Source organism: Paramormyrops kingsleyae, chromosome 2, assembly GCF_048594095.1.
Source record: "Paramormyrops kingsleyae isolate MSU_618 chromosome 2, PKINGS_0.4, whole genome shotgun sequence".
NCBI classification, from domain to species: domain Eukaryota; kingdom Metazoa; phylum Chordata; class Actinopteri; order Osteoglossiformes; family Mormyridae; genus Paramormyrops; species Paramormyrops kingsleyae.
This window is the reverse complement of record NC_132798.1, coordinates 20758317-20778987: the sequence shown is the minus strand read 5'-3', so window position 1 is coordinate 20778987 and position 20671 is coordinate 20758317. Positions and strand designations below refer to the sequence as shown.

General features: G+C 47.8%; 1 protein-coding gene across 16 annotated transcripts in view; it reads left to right on the top strand.

Moving 5' to 3' along the window:
- Positions 1-1130: 1130 nt before the first annotated feature.
- citb (citron rho-interacting serine/threonine kinase b) overlaps positions 1131-20671 on the top strand; it is a 60854-nt gene continuing 41313 nt past the window's right edge. For 8 of the 16 annotated variants that reach the window (XR_002841674.2, XR_002841673.2, XM_023840821.2 and 5 more), the window contains exons 1-10: positions 1132-1544; positions 15118-15214; positions 15550-15693; positions 16080-16199; positions 18308-18478; positions 18664-18717; positions 19191-19244; positions 19524-19664; positions 19942-20067; positions 20456-20551. Coding sequence is in view for 14 of the 16 variants with exons in the window: in XM_023840821.2 (XP_023696589.1) it covers positions 15203-15214; positions 15550-15693; positions 16080-16199; positions 18308-18478; positions 18664-18717; positions 19191-19244; positions 19524-19664; positions 19942-20067; positions 20456-20551 (918 nt within the window). In the remaining 2 variants the exon portion in view is untranslated. Of the gene's footprint in view, positions 1545-13786; positions 14033-15117; positions 15231-15549; positions 15694-16079; positions 16200-18307; positions 18479-18663; positions 18718-19190; positions 19245-19523; positions 19665-19941; positions 20068-20455; positions 20552-20671 lie in introns of those variants that run through there. The other 8 variants (XM_023840830.2, XM_023840826.2, XM_023840827.2 and 5 more) reach the window with 6 other exon arrangements.

The window sequence follows — 20671 nt, the reverse complement described above, 5'->3', positions numbered from 1 at the left end:
GTCTAGAACATCAGTCCATAACTCTTTACATGAAGAACTGACTCCCACCACCCTGAACAACCTGGAGCTGTTATAATTGCAGTGATTAGATTTCTGGAGATACTTCCAGACTGAATCCTCTGCTGCCCATCTTACTTTGTGTGTGTGTTTAATGTAAAATACACCGTATATGTGTATATATGTTTGTCAGGCACCCAGATGAGGACGGCTGCTTTGCCCGCTGACAGTTTGCTCCCCCTGTGGTCATCCTGTGCCCCCCCCCTCGGCTCAGAGATGATTCAGTACTACCAGCCCTTGTTTTGTTATCTGCTGCACCATTTTAGCAGGACTCTTTGAAATTTCATGATAGGAAACTAAATAATTGGAGAGGTGGGCAGGAGGGAGCGGCAGTGGGGCACTCATGGGAGAGTGGGGGGGGGCAGGGGGGTGGTGAGTGGCCATAAGCGCCGATGTGGGGTGGAGGGGGCTTAGGATTGGCCGCTCAGGGCCCTTCGTCCGTCAGGGTTAATTTGTGCGCCTGTGAGTGTGTTTGTGCGGCACTTAGGCAGTGACTCAGGATGCATGTATTACTGTGATTAGCAATGCGGGGTGGGGGGGCTGTAATAACGGTACTGGGAAAGTGGGGGGGCGTGTGTCTGTGTGTGTCTCTGAGCATGTGTGTATCTGTGTAAGTGTGTGAGCATGTCTGTGTTTGACCGTGTGTGTGTGTCTATCTGTGAATGTGACTGTGTATGTGTGTTTGTATATGTCTGTGTGTGCTTGTGTGTGTGTGTATGTGTCTGTGACTGTGTGTGTGAGAGACTGTGTGTGTGACTCTATCTCTGTTTGAGTGTGTGACTGTGTATCTCTGTTTGAGCATGTGTGTGTGACTCTGTGTGTGTGACTCTGTGTATCTTTGAGTATGTGTGTGTGTGTGACTCTGTGTATCTTTGAGTATGTGTGTGTGTGTGTGTGTGACTGTGTATCTTTGAGTATGTGTGTGTGTGTGTGACTCTGTGTATCTTTGAGTATGTGTGTGTGTGTGTGTGTGACTGTGTATCTTTGAGTATGTGTGTGTGTGTGTGACTCTGTGTATCTTTGAGTATGTGTGTGTGTGTGTGACTCTGTGTATCTTTGAGTATGTGTGTGTGTGTGTGTGACTCTGTGTATCTCTAAGCGTGTGTGTGTGTGTCTGCCAGTGCTGGAGTGGGTTCCTGCTCTGTACTAGAGTCCTGTTGCCCGTTCACTCGTGCCCACGCTCCCACACTTTCTCCTTTCCTCCCTTATTCTCTCTCTCTCTCTCTCTCTCTCTCACACACACATTCTCTCGCTCCGCTGCTTATCTGCCGTCTCACTTGCCGCTTGCCTCCCGTCCTTTCTCTCCCATTCTCACTCCCTCTCTCTGCACTGAAGATGACACTTCCAGCACAGAGGACCCAGCGGAGCCCTGGTCCCGGCCAGTGGCTGCCCCAGCAGAAGTCCAGCTCCCGGGCCGCCCAGCTGCCAGCCTGCCTCCTCTAGGGAGGCCCCTTGCCACGGGACTGGGAGAAGCGGCTCCAAGCTGAGTGAGTACCCCGGGGCCTCGCTCTAACCACACGCACATGCACCTCTTTTGTTGTACTCACTGGAGTACATATGAGCGTGGACGACATCGGGGAGCAGAGCGGGGGCACGAGGGATCTCTAACTGGACGGCGAGATCCTGGCAGCATGGAACCGCGCGGAGCCGATCACAGTACCACCATCATGGTAACTGTCTGTGCAGGGGGCGAGGCCGCAGGCAGGTGTGTGAGGGGCGTCAGCGGCCATCGTGCCGTCGTTGCGCTCATTGCCGGTACCGCGTGGTGCAGTGAGTAGCTGTGAGTGAAGGCAGCAGGGCTGGCGGTGACAGTGACGTGTCCTCCGCATGTGGGTGGGAGTGGGGGGCAGATCTCAATGCTTGTGGGTCTTACAGCGTCTCAGCAGAGAGGATGGGCTGGTACCTCAGCGAGAGTGCCAGACTGAGCAAAGAAAGTATTTCTATGGAAACTGTATGCCCCCCCAGCACATCCCCCCTCCCCTCCTCTGCTGTTCTCCAGTACCCTCCCTCTCTCTCTATCGCTCCCTCTGTCTCTCCTTGTATCTCTCCTTCTCTTGTTCTCCTACGATTCTGGGTGGAAAGTGAAGGTGGTCCGGGTGTCGTCATTGCCTCATTCCGAAGGCGTTTGCTAACATCCCTGCTGGTTCCACACACCTAAATCTTGTTACAGACCACAGTGAGCAAGCCACGTGGCCCCTGCTGCTGCCACACAGCTGCACGTGGGGGCCAGGGGGCACTCTGCCAGTCCTGCTCTTTGGTACTGGTGAGATTGAAGCAGTGCTGTTCAGCTGTCGGCTCAGCAGGAGCTCCTCCATCACCGAGACCAATCAGGTGGCACCACCCCACTTCAGCAGGAACTCCTCCATCACCGGAGCCAATCAGGTGGCACCACCCCACTTCAGCAGGAACTCCTCCATCACCGGAGCCAATCAGACGGCACCATCCCGCTTCAACAGGAGCTTCTCCATTACTGGGACCAATCAGATGGGTCCTCCATCACCGGGACCAATCAGGCAGCACTGCTCCACTTCAGCAGGAGCTCCTCCATTGCTGGGATCAATCAGGCAGCACCATCCCACTTTAACAGGAACTCCGCCATTGCCCGAACCAATCAGGTGGCACCATCCTGCTTTAGCAGGAACTACCCATCACCGGGACCAATCAGATGGCACCGTCCCGCTTCAGCAGCAGCTCCTCCATTGCCGGGATCAATCATGCAGCACCTCCCCACTTCAGCAGGAGCTCCTCTATTGTTGGGACCAATGAGGCAGCAACGCTCCATTTCATCAGGAGCTCCTCTGTCGCTTGGACCAATCAGGTGGCATCATTCTGCTTCCTCTGATAGCTGTAATGAGTTCCAGGAGATGGGGGCTAAATCTGGGGTGGGAAGGGTGGTGGGGGGTTTAGGAGGTGCTGAGAAGTGTGGGGGGGTCCGTTTGCTCCTCTGGCTCAGTCAGTCACATGCCGTGGCGATACCTAGCAATGAGGCATCACAGTGCCGAATTCACTGTGAATCGAACCCGCTGGGGGGATGCTGAAGCCTCTACATGCTTCTGAAGTCCAGCAACATGGAACGATGTGGAGGGGGGATTTGGTCTCTGTGTGTGGTTCGCCTCTGGAGACACACTCCCGCTGTTGTTTTTTGGGTCCGCACACCTGCCCCCGCCCCCGTACCTCTGAGTGGCGCGAGTCACATGTTTGCGTTCGCTTGCTGGGTAGTCGTGACCATGCTGAGGCAAGCCATTCCTCTTGCCAATATAGGCTGGGGGGGGGATTGGGACGGTGAGTCAGAGACGCCCACAATTCACCGCCACGGTGTGGGTCTCTCATGCACTGGGTGAGGGGGGGGGGGGGGCCTGGATTTGCTAAAAGCTGAAAAGACATTTGATAAATAAAGAAATGATCGTGATCATATTGGCACAATAGTGGACAATCATCATATGTTTTCTGTCTTCTTGACAACTTATTTTTTACACAGGCAAAAAGTTTGTCATCCATGTAGCTCTGCTGAAGCGGTGTGACATGGCAGCTGTGAGACTGAACTGTCTGAACTTTGATAACTTTGTCTGATTTGTGCTTAGTGCTTTTTTTGAAAGGCTGGGCAGCTTGGCGAACAGAACAATTGGGATTTTGTATTAGAGGGAATAAGCAGGATGGGGCGCCAAGCCATCACAGGGCACATTCACCCTTCACACCTACAAACTCCGATATACCTGAGCATGCAAACTCCACACATGGCACTGGGCAGGAACTTGAACCCCAGTCTCAGAGGTGTGAAGCAACAGTGCAAACTACCACGCCACCCCAGGAAACAACCAATGAGATAGAAAAAGAAACAATGCAAAATTCACACTGCATTCACACAAGTACCTTGTGTGGGGGTGGGGGGCGGAGATCCAGATCACACTAATATAGAAGCACACTGGGAATGAGGAAGGGTCTGGAACAAATTGTTGCCTGTGACCGTGGTCACCTGACTCCCACTGGAAGGCACCCCCCTCTCATGCACATTCTCACAGTCCATTTGAAATGAGCAGAACAGGGTCCAATCTCTCAGAATGAGAGCGATTAAAGATGCAGATATTTACAGAGAGCTATTGGTGCTGTGCCAGGCGTACGTGCCGCTCACGTTAATGCCCACGGACGTTATTTACAAAATGGCACAGTGTTGACTGGTGTCTAAAAAGCTTTTTTAGTGCTATTACAGTCTTATGTAATTCAGACCCTGCTCTCCATACACTGCCCAGTTTCAGTCATCCCTTCCTCCCTAGAAAACTGGCCTCTTCACTCAGCATGAATCACAGAAGTATAATCGTTCTGGGAATCTCATGAACTCGCTCTTAACGTTTGCAGACCTCAAAGAGGCTGGTGCCCCCCACCCAGGCACTGGCAACCTAAGAGCCCCTGACTGAGTTGGTATTTGAGAAGTTGCTTATGTGTCTGGATGCTGCAGATACATGCAGCGGCCCAGCCTTTTGTTTATGTTTAAGTTTTGGGCGGCGGGGGGTATTTCAGCATAACCCAGTCAATGTTTTCCACCCACTGGAGGCCTCTCCCACTGGCCAGAGAGACGTCCCATGGGTTCCACCTCCATAAAACTGACCTGAATTGTTGTAACGGATAAGCCTGCAGGTTCTTCAGTTACCCTGAAGTGTTTCAGATCAGTTACTGGCCTTTGTACTTTGTTATGTCTCCAGTGGTCCACTGTGTGATATTTTCCCAGTATTTTTCTAGTTTTCTTCCACTGACTGTATGCAGATATTTTGCTGAATTGTCCTATTTTTATGTAATTCGCTGTAAACTGGGCCTTGCAAATTACCTGGCAGTTATCGCTGTATGGCTTCTTGTTTTTTGTTGCTGTTAGGCTTCTTATTGTCCAAGCAGATTTTTTTTCTTGCTCATCCTAATATTGTAAATTGTTTAGTCTTTATTTATGCGTTTGTCAAGCAGACAGAAACAGGGGATACCAGGCACCCTTCCGTACACAGAGGAAACCCAGTTTGTCGTCCATCCATCCTTGAACCTAATTAGTTTAATCAGTGAAATTAGTATGGTTTTTTGTTGAATCCGCACCATGTGGCTTTTCCACGTTCCCAGATTGTCAATATGAAATAAATGAAGGCCATAAACTTGTACCCAACACAAGTGAAGACTGAATCGTTCTCAAAATAATCTCACCTCTGCAGCAAGACCTTTTGTGTCATGCTCAGCAGGCTCTGGCCCTGACTCCATCTTTCCCCTAGACGGGGGGTGGTGGGGGGGGGTAGGTTGGGGGTGAGCGTCTTTAGAAGCCAGCAGCTCTTTTGCTGATGCTACATCTTTTTGGTCCTGGCATCTGCTGGACGCATCCTGCAGTGTTTCTGCAGATCAGTCCAGCGATTTATCGTGTGGCATAAGGGATGCTGTGGCGTCCAGCATGTGTCTGTGACCTGGGACGCCTCGGGGGAATACAGTGTGTGTGTGTGTGGGGGGGGGGGGGTCGGCACAGGGGTGGTGCTGAATCGGATAATCGGATAACCTGTTTGCTGAGAATGGTGCACATAATGTACTTAAGATTGGGTATAGGAAGGCAAAGATGAAGGCAGTAATACCTTACAGGTTGTGGATGGAGGTGTTACGTAGTGAATAATGCCCCCTCACACTGTACACTCACATACTTGTTTTCTGGATCACATGGGGTGTGCCACGTTGCCGCTGTGGAACAGTCCCTGCTGTGGGGGGTTCAGGTGGAACATCAGCTCTCTCAGTTCTCTCAGTTTGAGGAACGACAGCCTTCGGCTCTCTGTGGTTCTTGGCGGAACACTGGCCTTCTGAGGTTCTAGGTGGAATGCTGGCCCTCTGTGGTTCCAGATGAAACGCTGGCCCTCTGCGGTTCCAGTTGAAACGCTGGCCCTCTGCAGTTCCTGGCAGAATGCTGGTCGTCTGCATTTTCACGTGAAACTCTGGCCCTCTGTGGTTCCTGGTGGAATGATGGCCCTCTGTGGTTCCAGATGAAACGCTGGCCCTCTGCAGTTCCTGGCAGAATGCTGGTCGTCTGCATTTTCAGGTGAAACGCTGGCCATCTGTGGTTCCAGGTGAAACTCTGGCCCTCTGTGGTTCCAGATGAAATGCTGGCTCTCTGTGGCCCTTGCTCCAGTTCTCTTTCTGCCTGTTCCCCTTCCACTATGTACCCCCTCGTTCCCTGCTGCTGAACCACACCTGTTTTTACACTTTTTTTTCGCACATGGGTGTGAATCACCACTCAGTTTTTTTTGTCTTGATATGAGGCAGGATGCAACTCAACATTTTTCCCATTTTGTGCTTTTCTAGGCTTAAGTTTCCTCTTGAATCACAATGCTTACTAATTTAATTAATCCTCTTGCGTTAATACATATTGACTAGAGTAATTATGCACTTCTGCCTACTCTTGTCTTAGTCAAGGGCTATTTTATTAGTTTGTGACCAAAGCTGCAGATTAAAAATATCACAATAATTTTCACATTATCACAGAAATATCACAGAAATATCACAGAAACATCACAGAAACATCACAGAAATTTTAGAAAAGCAAAACATCTGAATATCTGCAGTAGTTATAACTAAAACATGACTGTTTAACTAGAGGTTGGAACTTTAACACACATTCAGGGCTGTATTTTGGGGAAATGAGATTTTCAGTCTCAAGCTACGGTAAACTTAAAGGTCCTTTAACCTTTTCAACCTTCCTAAAATCAGAGACCCCCAAAATGAAAACTGGTCAAAACTGGGGACTGCCTGCCACTAAGTAACTAAAAATGGGGGGGGGGGGGGGGGGTTCTGCAGTGTAATGTGGATGATCAACATTTTGTTAATGTAAAATGCATCTCTGTGGCTTGCCTGCAACTGCAATGAAGAATCACTAGTGAAAATCATTATTGCTGGGGCCCGGTCATGTAAATCTATAGTAAAAGCACATCCAGCATGAGCCAATCAAATCACTATGGACTCTAGTATCCTGCAGAGCCAAATACATTTTATTGGAAAGTGACTATATCACTAAGAAACCATCGGAAGTAAGGTGGAGCGTGGGATGGTAAGAGGGCTTTATTTATAGATGATGAGAGACTGTATATTGGGAACAGATCCCGTAACGGCTACGGGAGGCAAAATGGGGGCCGAAGCCTGAGGATCCTGGCAGATGTTCACCCCTGAGGAATGGAGAGGAGTAATAAAGGAGTAATAATGCAACTGGCACCAGCTCACCCCTAAGGAATGGAGAGGAGCAATAGAGGGGTAATAATGCAACTGGCACCACCTCACCCTCAAGGAATGGAGAGGAGTAATAAAGGAGTAAAAATGCAACTGGCACCAGCTTGCTCTCAATGAATGGAGAGGAGTAATAAAGGAGTAATAATGTAACTGGCACTAGCTCGCCCCCAAGGAATGGAGAGGAGTAATACAGTATAAGAGTAATAATACAACTCACAACAGCTCACCCCCGAAGAATGGAGTTGAGTAATAGAGGAGTAACAATGCAACTGGCACCAGCTCACCCCCAAGGAATGGAGAGGAGTAATAGAGGGGTAATAATGCAACTGGCACCAGCTTGCCCTTGAGGAATGGAGAGGAGTAATAAAGGAGTAATAATGCAACTGGCACCAACATCACCCCCAAGGAATGGAGAGGAGTAATAGAGGGGTAATAATGCAACTGGCACCAGCTTGCCCTTGAGGAATGGAGAGGAGTAATAAAGGAGTAATAATGCAACTGGCACCAACATCACCCCCAAGGAATGGAGAGGAGTAATAGAGGGATAAATATACAACTAGCACCAGCTTGCTCTCGAAGAATGGAAAGGTGTAATAGAGGAGTAATAATGTGACTGGCAGCAGCTCACCCCCGAGGAATGGAGAGTAGTAACAGAGAAGTAATAGTGCAACTGGCACCAGCTCGCCCCAAGCTATGGAGAAGAGTAATAGAATAGTAATAATACAACTGGCACCAGTTGTATGCCCTGCTCGTCCGATCCTCCCGTGTGCCACGCCCCTCATCTACCCTGTGTGGAATCCCCGTGTTTACCAGCTGTTTCCTGTTGCTGTTAATTAGTCTTATGTATTTCAGTCTGCGTTCGAGTATGTTTCTCTAGTCCTGTCATTAACGTTGTGTTGAAGTTTCATGGTCTGCGTTGCTGTTTCCTGATTAAACAACATATTTCCTAATCCTCTGTCTCCCTGTTCCTGCTTCCCTGTTCCGATCATGACATTTGCCCCCAAGGAGTGGAGTGGAGTAATAGAGGAGTAATAATGCAACTGGCACCAGCTCGCCCCCAAAGAATGGGGTTGAGTAATAGAGGAGTAATAATGCAACTGGCACAGGCTCACCCCCAAGGAATGCAGAGGAGTAATAGAGGAGTAATAATGCAACTGGCACCAGCTCGCCCCTGAAGAATGGAGTTGAGTAATAGAGGACAAAAAATGCAACTGGCACCAGCTCACCCCCAAGGAATGCAGAGGAGTAATAGAAGAGTAATAATGTAACTGGTACCAGCTTGCCCACAAGGAATGGAGGAGTGATAATGCAACTGGCACTGACTTGCCCCCAGTCCTCCCAGGTCCAACCCCTAACCCTGCCCAAGCCGTAAAATGGGGACATGGAACTGATAAGGACTGTAATGAGGCTGCTTCCTGGATGCAATGACCTTTTGCTTTGCTCACTGACTATAACTTCACCTTGGGTTTGTTGTAGAATTCTAAAATACACTGTGTGTATTTATATAGTGATTTTAATGCGTAATGTGGAGCGAGGGGCAGAAAAGGGAAAAATATATAGCTATGTTATTTATCTTTGGGAAGCAAATATCAGACTGTTAATCTTTGCTGTTTGGAGTTTGTTATTGAGTATCGTCTATGGTGCTGTTGTGGTCTGTCATGGTGATTCACCACCCACCTGGTCAGCCATACATGCATTGTTACAGCTGGTTATTACATCAACTGAGCAGCTGAGCTGGCTGCCCTGTGTGAATATGACAAATCCATGGATTAGAGCTAGTGAGCTTCAAGTCCTTATCCTTGACCTCTGTGGTACTGACTGAGTAACCAACTTACATTCGAAGGACACAGACAAGCCTGTCCCCAGAAGCAGTCATTACCTGCTGCTACTGCTTCTCTTGGCATATCATTTCTGAGATGGAAGTTTTTCATCTGACTCAACGTAACTGGTGATCAGTGAAAGGCCAATGGTGGAAAATGCCCACAAAATATCACAGACTCTCTCTGCTTTTGGCTGTATGGAACTATAACAAAAAGGAACACACACTAGTTTAAAGAGTGACAACAGGAAATTGATGCATTTCAATGATGAACAGACCAAACAAATAAGCTCGATTTTAGTCCCAGAGGTTTTCCTCTCTCACGTTTATGTGTGGCAATATTCGTGACTGAACTGGGAAGCGAAGGGGCGTGGAGGCAGAGTGATCGCCCACATACTGCAGCCGACTGCTGAGATCCGGGGCTCTCACTGGAACAGCCCTCACTGGAACAGCCCTCACTGGAACAGCAAGCGAGTCCGTTTGAAGGGCTCTATAAAAAGTCACTGTCAGCCCGCCTCCGCAGCGGTATTCAGGGTACAGGAGACTTAGTTTTTGCATCAGTGGGTGGTCTGGAACCTTCTTTAACTCTAAAGTGCCCAGCTCTTCACCTCACCTTGATTTTTGGGATAGATGCTGTGGCGGATCCTGAAGCAAAGAGTCTTACTGCAGAAGAGCCTGTCAGGAATTATCTCTCCATTATTCCAGTCACAGCGTGACAGTTCATCCAACCTGAAGTTTTTATTCTTATGTCTTTATTTAGCCTTGATGATTATGGAGCAACTGGCTCTCTGAGCAATAATGCAATAATAATCAGTCCATTCCTCACCCATAATGCCTCACTCAGTTCAGGGCTGTATTCAGTCCGGAACCTGTCCCAGGAGACACAGGGAACACTCTGGACAGTCTGTCAGCCCTCTGCAGGGCACCTTAATAATGTAGTAATAATATTGCATTTATAATATAATAATGTCTAATAATTCTTTGAAGTATATTTTTGAGGTGTATCTCTAGGAATACCAACCAGATGATACATTTTTGTCTTTCTGCACAGAATCAGAATTCTCTTGCCGCAGTCAGAAAATCAATGGGCAAGGTATAATTTTATATCTTTCAAAGAATATAATAAAACTTACCAAAGACCACAATTTATTCTAAACCAGTTGCAGTCAATAGAAGGTCAATAATGAACATCTGTGTTCTCAGTTCTAAGATTATGGTGAGTGAGGATTTCCATCTTCTATAAGCATAACTGATTCCATCTTAAATAATCACAACTGATTCTTTTATGTAGACCTTTTCTTTTATTTGGTGGAAGCATGCGATCACAGGAACACGTCATTTACTGTGCAGCGTCTTATAACAGTCATCAGTTTCACTGCCAAATGTTGCGATAAGAGCAGCAGGCCAAGCACGGCCAATGGATCGCCCTTCTGCCTTTCTCTCATTCTCTTTCTCTTTGTCTTTCCTCTTCCTTGTATATTATTCTGTTTTAATTATGTTATAATGTACCACAATACACCCATGTAGAGCGCTTTGGGGTGACTCTGTTGTGAAAGGCGCTATACAAAAATTTGAATTGAAACTGAATTGAACTCATTGTCTTTCTCATGCTGGTGTTGGGCTTCTTCTTGTCGTGCTTTGCTGGACAAGGTTATGAAATGAGGATTAAGACTGAAATTAGGTAAACCCTGGTAGAACAAGACTGTTATATTGTCCTGCAAATGTGTTTTCTGCTTGACTAGGCCAGCAAGAAAGAAGATTTACTTTTCACTCATTCACTCAAGTCTTTGGTTTGAATTAATAGCATCTGGAGATGTTCTATGACGACCTCCAGTACTGGACTCACTCTGGCCAGGCCACTTTACCAAAGCCTTTTCTGTCAGGTTTTATCCAAAGCTGCTTTAGCATGTGCTGTGAGTGCTGCTGAGGGAGGGGGTGAAATAGGAATGAAGGCTGGGGTGTTCAGAAATCTGCTCAGGGTGGGGGAGTCACCTGATCAACAAAACAGATTCCCCCGTGGTCCCCAGCACAAAAGCTCAATGTGTGGAAGGAGGAAAGAATGGACTCGCCTGTCAGAATTACCTTTGGGTGGCTCCTGCAGTCTGGCTAAACCATCTAGACTGAGCTTGAGGGGGTAATTACCTCCCGGGGGGTTAGGTTATCTCAGGCTTCTCTTTTGAGACTCACAATTGACTCTCTTTTGTTATCATTTGTCACCCGGTGACAGCATGAACTGTCACCTGCTGGCCCCAGAGGTAATGGTGGGGAACAGGTAAGACGTGGGTGTCACACCCTTCCTATACTCATTGGAAGTTGCCATGTTCTCTGTACCAAGCTGTCTGCCAGCTCTAGCTTTAGATCTTGCCTGTTGCCTTGTGGTAAAACAAGCTTCCAAGCCTGACGACTGCAGAGTTCCTCTCTCCCATGAAGCACAGAGGTCCTGCTTGTAAACCCCATTTACTTATTTTATCTGTATCTTTACCTGGGGGGGGGGGGGGGGGGTGTCACTCAGGGGATAGTGCTGCAGCCTCCAGTATAAGGGGTTTGTCTCCAAATTGTCTGTAGGATGCTGGAGTGTATGTCCCCTGTGTCGTATTGTCCAGGCTGTCCCCTGTACTGACCTGCTCAGTGTGTCCCCTATTCAGGGTGTCTCCTGCCTCCTGCCCTTTGCTTCGGGTTCCCCATGACCCCGTACTGAACGAGTGTTCTAGGAAAGATGGGTGTATCTTTAATGTTTGGTGTTGACTACAGTATTAATACATATATTTAGCCTGAGCTTGAAGGGCAAACTATTTTAACTTAAATGTATTTGATTTCTCAATCTATTTTATGTTATATCTCATTCAACTAATTATGGTAAATTATAAAGTAATTTATTAGTTAACTCAGTCCATCTGGTGGAAGCATGAGCAGATACATGTATTAGCCGGGTAAACACAGGCCAGTACACTAATTTAGAAACCACTGCTCTATAATGAGGGAGTGCAACTGCTTAGTGTAAGTAATGGATGCCAGTTTTGAGGCAAGGATCAGAAAATAACTGTTATATTATCTCGCAAACGTAGCAGTGCTGCAAATTTTTGCAATATTTTGTGACATTCTCTACATTGTTACTGTTTGTTACTGTGCAGGTGCATAAATGTGCAGATTTCAGACAGTTTCTTTTCATGTTTAAAAATGTAAAATACATGTTGTGATGTTACTGTAAACCTGAAATTTCCTTCACAGTTAATAATTTGTCTGTCTGTCAGACTCGCTGAGCCTTACAGTTGCCTGAACGTGTTACTGCACATATGCATATTGGGTTCTCTGCCGCACAGAGGACCAATTTCACAATAATCCGTTCTCAAAAAAACATTTCCATTAGGAGTTCTATTAGGATAGGGTTAGCAGTCATAATCACGTTAAAGCGAGAGAAGATAAAAACAGGAATATCTGAAATGTATATGGAGATAGTCGCTCGATTCCTTACTGTACCTTGGCTGTCTGCGTGGGGGCTTGCGTGGGCATTTGAGACAAAGCAAAATCCTGGGTATTTCAGGCAATTTTTGGGTCCCAAAAAGAGGACAAGTTTGGGAAAAAGAGAACACATGATCACCCTATGTCCCCTTTCCTTGATGGATTGCAGATCTGCTTCTGAGCTGAGTTCACTTGTCGTGCAGCGCTGAAGTAAGGAAGGCAGTTTTGGGATTTGCATAATATTCTGTGCTTGCATAAAGGTGGCAAGTTGAAAGAAGCGTCGTATTTCTATATTAACCTCATTGAAGGACCGCGGTTCCGAGCTGTCAGCCACGTGCCACCCATTAAGGCGTTGGATTCACCGGCTGTGCTTGGCTGCTGTGTAGTGTTTGTGTTGCGGCTACATAGAATCTGGCATGCAGCTGCGTGGTGTGCACATTGCAGCTGCATGGCATGTGGGTTGCAGCTGTGTGGCGTGTGTATTGAGGCTGTATGGCAGGTGCGTTGTGGAATGAGTGGTGTGTGCGTGGCTGCTGCATGGTGTGTGCGTTGCAGCTGAGTGGTGTGTGTGCGGTTGCTGCATGGTGTATGTGTTGCGGCTGAATGGTGTCTGCATTGCAGCTGCTTGGCGTATGCGTGGCTGTTACATGGTGTTTGCATTGTGACTGAGTGGTGTGTGTGTGTTGTGGCTGCATGGTGTGTGCTTCGTGGCTGTGTGGCACGTACTTCGCAGCTGCTTGGCTGCTGCATGGCGTGTGTGTCACGGTTGTGTCATGGCTGCTGAACTGTGGAGGCAAAGATCCATGCTTCGGTCCACATTGTCTATCTTTCTACATTGAGTTTATGCTTCATAAAGTTGACCAGATTTAAACACCAAACAGTCACGTGATGTTTGTTTACTCTCCTTCAGAGTGAGAGCAGAGATACTCCAGACACTGAAAGTATAGTGAAAGGTGTCAGTTATGTAATTTTGCTGGTATGATGTCAGTATGACTATTAACAGATCTTTTAGCCGTCTATTTTTGCTGAGAATCGCTGACCTCACGAGTGAAAAATAGACGCCACGGCGCATCTCATTATTGAAGTCCCGGTGCCGCGAGGCGTGAGCCGGCCCGGAGCCGCGCGTCTCGCGGCGAAATGAAAATGACACAGAGCCGGCGTGTGCCGGGCTTAACGCGCGAGCTCGCGATCCAGCTCTCACGGTCAAGGCAGCTGGCGGGCGGGAACCAGCCGGGCCGCGCGGCCCCTGCTAATCCAAACAGGTTAACGAAACGGCACGATGCGGTGGTCTTGTTTTTAGTTTCTTAAAAAAAAATCCACTAATATGTCGAAAGTCCACGTCCTTACGTAAGCGCATTCCTGAGTACTGTGCCGTTATTCCTGCCTGTCAATGACTCACGGTGCCCGAGTAGTACGGAATAAGCAGACACGAAGTGGTGTCATGTCAGCGTCCTGCTGATTTTTCCTCAGGTGGGTGACTCACGCATCTCGCCCGCATTTATGAAGCGCTGTGAGGGCAGCGGTTTTTTCCTCCTACTGGTGAATCAGCCAGAGTGTAAAGGAATATAACTTTATAAACTAGTATGATGGTGCTAATGTATCCGTATTATTACGAGTAAACCTCAAATATTTGGTCAGTATTTTAAAAAGACATAGACTGGTTTTAAGGTAGGATTATACCGAGATTTTGGTGTGAAGCACCTCCATTAAATGATTGTATTATTTGGCCCCCATAGATAACTTCGATATGTCATTCACATGTTGGAAGTTTCCTTGGTGGGTATCTCAGTTTGATATCGACCCAAGCAGTAATACAATTTAGAATAAAATTAATTATGACATAAGATGTACTAGAATTAATATGTCACGTATGGTCAGATCCTTCTTGTCTTTTCTGGAACCCTTATCTTAAGTATTATAATGATAGATAGATAGATAGATAGATAGATAGATATTATTATTCCATCATGCACCTAAAATTAGCAACATAAAATTAGTGCTGGGGTAGTTTGCAAACCCTTCAGACTATGCATAAGGTAATAAAACTGTTACATACATGTAAATGATTGTGCAGACGTCTCAAATTGAAAATCTCACTACAGCCAGCTAACAACAGTTGGCATCTGTGAAATACTGTAGATAGATAGATAGATAGATAGATAGATAGATAGATAGATAATCTAAAATATATTTATCAAATAATTGATGTAAATATAAGCAGTAATAAAAGCCAGTTATTATTATTGTTATTATTAATAATAATAATGATGTAGGAATGACAAAGTTAATCAGCCATGTATGTACACTCAGAATCCCTATATGTGATGATAACATCTCTTCATACTTGTGTGGTAGGAATCATAGCAATAATGCTCTCACTGTGGAACTTTCATTGGCTGCGTGATGATCTTTGAAGTCTGCACTGGTTTTAAAGAGTCCCTGTCACTTATGTGTAAAAATCGGTGAAAAGTCCTCTGTAGTTCCCGTGTAATAATCCTCCTCCCTCTCTCTGTCTCTCTCTCTCTCTCTTCCTGTGTCCCTCTGTCTATTCTAAGGCTGAAAGCAGTCGGCCTCCGCTCTTCAATAAACCCCGACTCCCTGGGGGCCAAAAAAGGCTTCACATAAACAAGCAAGAACTTCATGAGAAACGAGGTACTTGTGCTACAAGGTAGAGTACCCTCCTGTGGTGCGGTATGGGCGGACCCCCTGTGTGTCTCTCTGCACCTGGGGGCCAATTAGCGCTGCCAAAAGTCCAGTTGATGTTCATATATAAATCAGATTTGTGGTGCGTAGCATTTGAGGCAGCAGATGCGTGGAGACCGGTCACTGAGAATCACAGCCAGCACTCCATCTGTCTCTGTTGTCAGATTTGATTTGTAGTCTTCGTCACTTTTGATAACAATAGAGCGGGAATGTTTATGGCTACCGTACGCCATGTACTACACTGACGTTCACGGGTGAGATCTTCTGCCCTCGCTACCCGGTAGATGGAGCAGGAAATCTCCCACGTGCAGCGTAAGATGTCTGACCTGGAGTCCGTGCTGCAGCAGAAGGATGTGGAGCTGAAGGCTTCAGAGACACAGCGCAGCATCCTGGAGCAGGACCTGGCCACCTACATCACGGAATGCAGCGTGAGTGAGCGGCAGGCGGGCAAGCTGGGCAGGTGGGCGGTTCTGGCTGTGGGCGGAGCAGCCCAGCCGGGCAGTGCCTCACACACATTTACAGTAGGTTGGATACCACTCAAGAGTTTCTTGTGCCCTTATGGGCAGTTATCCAAACCTAATCCATTTTGCATCATGGATGACAGCGTGCTTCTCTCCAGCACCCCCCATAGCCCACTGCTCATACACAATGTGGGGAGTGGGGGGGGCGAGCCGGGGGGGGGGGGGGTGGAGGCTCTAGAGGTTTTGGGACATCATGCAGCAGCATGGCACAGCTGGGACTCACATATGCGAGCGTGCATGTTTATCTACGTGTGTGTGCGTGTGTGTGTGTATGTGTGTTGCGCATGTTGCAGAGCCTCAAACGCAGTCTGGAGCAGGCGCGCATGGAGGTCTCCCAGGAGGACGGCAAGGCCCTTCAGCTGCTCCATGACATCCGGGAGCAGAGCAACAAGTTGCAGGAGATCAAGCAGCAGGTAGAGCCCCTAGCATGGAGGCTGCACCCCCCGTATCCTTCCTGGGGCTCCATCCCAGGGCAGCTTGTGTTCACCTGTGTGTATTTTTATGTATCTTTAGCATGGTTTCTGACTTTCGGGTTACACCCTCCCACTCCTCAATTCCCGGCTTTCGATTGGCACAGGCAAGGCTGTGCCACGTCCTTCCACTCCTTCCCCAGCCCAGCTTTATTATCCGAGGCTTCAGATTGATGCTGGGGAATCGGCCTCGGTGGCTCTCCAATGAGTCTCCTGGCCCTGTTAAAAGCCGTGCTTTATCTTCTGTGCCGTCCCTTGTTCCCTGTCACCATACCTTGGCTTCAGCACCTCCAGGAAAAGAATCGCTCCAAGCCTTGTGCCAAACATAAATCAGATCCTCTGGGTTAGTATTTTTGCCCTGGCCTTTCTCATCTTTGTTTCTAAACATTTCCTTCTTGGGCCCCAGTGTGACGTGTGACCTTTCCATCTCTCACGCGCCTGCTGGTTGAGATAGTAGAAATGAGGCGTGGTGCAAATCCCCCTGTGTCCCAGCCGTGGCGGCGTTAATTACAGAGGAGCAGAGTGCTTCGGCATCTAGTCGACCCACCCCCACACCCCTGACTGGACTGTTATTAAACACCTCCATGCCTGGCCTGTGTGGTGCCAAACTGTGCACCACGAGGCAAAGCAGGTTGAGCTGCAGAGTAGTGCATGCTGAAAATCTCTCCTCACTCTCCTGTAACCCAGAGCTCACCCTCAGGGGAAAAACACCTGACTTTGTAGCCACTGCTGCAGTTTGGTTCCTCCTGCATTGTTTCAGAAGGTTGCGTGTGCCTGTTTCTGCATACATTCCACCGCATTTCATATCTCACCAAAAGAGATGCTTATCTTTATTTATTCATCTGTCATTTGGCAGACACTCTGCGTTTACTAGTTGGAGTTGCACTACGCAGGTAATTTGCAGGTAAGTGTCGCAGTATCTGCCTGTGTGCCGTGCTTAACTGCTGCGGCCATGGGAATGTGTAAGTCCATTACCTATTTTCATCTATCGAGCTTTTGTGTCACTTATCAAGCGCAGAGACATGCCGTGTCTGGAGCCTGATCCAGTCATAGCTGTGTTTACAAAGGTTTTAATGTAGCTTGTATGCAGCTCAGCAGCTTCGGAATCTATGCTCATGTCCCAAAAGCTTGTGAGTTCAAATCCAATAGCTGCCAGAGTAACTGCTGGGCCCTTGAACAAGGTCCTTATCACCAGCTGTCTAGGGGTGCTAGTTGATCCTACTTTCTGGCCCCAAATTTTCCTCACGTAGATGTTGCTTTGGACAAATAAATAAAGTAAATTTTGCTTAAAATGAACCATGAACTGAATGTGGACATGTGTGTTTGTGTGGTTGGCATTATGGACTCTAACCCTAAGATATTGCTGTGATTTAATTCTAGCCAGTCCAATACTGCAGAGCTACAATAATTTATTTTAAACATAAATCCAAAACTAAACATAGTTTCTTTATGCATATTCTGCAATAAATACAGGGAATTTTTCCCATGAATAATGGAATAGATAGTTTAATTGGATGTTACTGATTTTGTTGGCAGATTTATATTATTTCTTCCTTTTTTTCAAATCCTGCTACAGAGCTGACACATTTAATCGTAGTGGCTTGGCATTTTTATCCATTGATGGGCCAGCTATTTGGCGCTCACACTACCCAGCAGCTGTTCAGGTTCGCAGTGGCTCTACAAGCTGCTGCCCATCCCTCTTTTTCCTGTCCTTTTCCTTTGCTTCTTTTGTTCCTAATTTCTATGCTTACTTCTCTTTAACAGTAATCAGTTCTCCCCTTTATCAGCTGGACAATGTTTCTACTCAGCTTATGCACTTTGCCCAGTGCTACAAAGAATGTTTGGAACCAGCAGTTGATACTAAGTGCCATCCCAGAACTTCCGGACCAGCAGAGATGCTCACCCTGACTCTAACCCTAACCCTTTTAAATAGTTGCATACCTTCGGACAGCATGTGACTCCTGGCAAAGGTGTCCATGTAGCAGCCCACACCTGGTATCTGTGGTCGCCGTGGTTGCCATCCTGACTTGTGTGCTCCATGGCTCCTGCAGGAGTACCATGCGCAGCTGGAGGAGATGCGGGTGACCATCCGGCAGCTGGAGGAAAACCTGTCTGCAGCTCGTCGCCGAAGCGACCTGTACGAATCCGAGCTGAAAGAGTCCCGGCAGACCAGCGAGGAGCTGAAGCGGAAAGCGGCTGACTACCAACAGAAGATGCAGAAGGTCAGGTGAAGAGGGAGCTTCTCACCCTGCCACTGGATTATCTGTGTGTCTGCTGTGTGCATTTTCCTCAGTGTCTAACCAGTGCATCCCACGGTGATCCGTATGGTATGGTACCTACGGCAAATAATTGTCCTGTCTGTCGTATGGGGGTGTTTTTCAGCTATCTCGCTTACTGTGCCTCACAGGCTAAGGAGCAAGGCAAAGCAGAGGTCCAGGAGCTGCTCTCAAAGCTGGAGAAGGTGAGGCCCTGTGACGCCTTGCTAGGTGCTAACTAACCCATCAGTGCCATAACCCATCACTGCCATAACCCATCACTGCCATAACCCATCAGTGCTATGCTCGCTCCTACAACTCACAAGGGCCTTTATTTCCCTCCCATCAGAGGAGAAAAAGCACTAATGCTATATCGCTGTGTGATTTTGCCACACCAGAATGTGAAATATGTCGCATCATGTGTGGCCTTTGCTTTGCATTATTTTTAGACTGATTTTTTTTTTCTCCCCTTAACATTGAAAATTGTTGAAGATGTTAAATTAAGCCATTAAGGTAAGAATTGGTGTTAAATCACTGAGCATAGCTGGCCCAGGAGAAGTCAGTGATAATGAATAAGGTATGTAGGTCACCCAGAAGGGAGGAGTCTGTTACACACTGAGTGGGCACCCTGTCGCACCTTAAGCCTTCTTATGCTGACTGGATACAAAATTGATTTCAGACCAACGCCGAGCAGCAGACAAAAGTCCAGGAGCTCCAAGATAAGCTGGCCAAGGTAATTTACCACTGATGCTCTGTGAATGGACTGTGTCACCAATACATACTGCACACCTGTCAGCTCGGTCTTTGATCGACCAACTGACTGTTACACAGGCTGATTGTCATGTGACCTGTGTGTGGTTTAGCAGCCCTTTTATCTCCGATGTGATGCTGCTGCTTGTTAAGCACAGGCCAGCTGATACAGGGGGAGGAGTTTCTGTCTTTTATGAGTGACCATTTATCAGGCAAATGAAAACGGCGTTTGGTGGGTTCTGCCCACGTTGCTTCGAGCCAGGCGGTGAAGGCCAGCACAGAAGCCACAGAGCTCCTGCAGAGCGTTCGGCAGGCCAAGGAGCGCCTGGAGAGAGAGTTGGAGAGATTGCAGAGCCGGGAGGACTCCAGCGAGAGCCTGCGCAAGCGCCTCCGAGAGACCGAGGTGGGTCACTCGTCCACTGCAGCCACTGAAGCCAAATAAGATCGTGATGATGCTGCAATGGAACTGGAAGTGACAGGGTAGAGGGCATCCAGAAGGCGGCCTTGTTTTCTTTTTTTCTTGCTCAAAGTAACAAAATTTGTACCCAATTTATGCAGCTGGATAATTTACTGAACACTTGCATGGGTTAAGGGTACTACAACAGGATTCCTGGAACAACCACCTTCAAGTGACTGGTCCACAGCCCAAAGCACCACACTATCTGTGTGTGTATGCACAGGAAGGCAGGAAGACCCTGGAAAACCAGGTCAAGAGGCTGGAGATGGTGGAGAGGAGGGAGAACAAACTGAAAGACGACATGCAGATCAAGACCCAGCAGATACAGCAGATGGCAGATAGGATCCTGGTGAGAAACAGTGGAGAACATTGTTTTTGGCTGATGCCCCTTTAACAGCCGCCATGAACGCCCCTCAGTACCCCTTCTTCCCAGATTAGCTTCAGCATTCCGGGAGCAGGAATGGGCCTTGTCCTCCCTCCACCCTTCAGTCACAGGCCTCCGCCAGGCGGCTCTCTATCCCACATACCTCTGCTGGCTCTGTGGTCAGCTTGTCGCTGCTCCAAAAGCGACAGATTGCAAGCACAGACACTTCAAGTGCATATGCGAGTGAGCGTGTGGTGTGTACGTGCGTGTGTGCGTGCATGTGCGTCGCTTTTCACATCATTATGCGTGAATTCTTGTCGGTCTATTGTGGTTGAGCTGACGCTAACGGTTGCCCTCGACTCTGCTGTGAAAGGACCTGGAGGGGAGTCTGCGGCAAGCTCAGGCCACAGCCCAGCGCATGGAGGCTCACCTAGTGCAGAAGGAGCGGCTCTACGAGGACAAGATCAAGGTAGCGCTCATGTCCAGCCTCACAAATTCTGCCATGGGAAGCCTTAGCTTGCACGGCTGTGTCTGGGAGCTCCGGCAAGCTATACCATTTTTCAGCAGTTAATTTACAATTGTGCTGTTG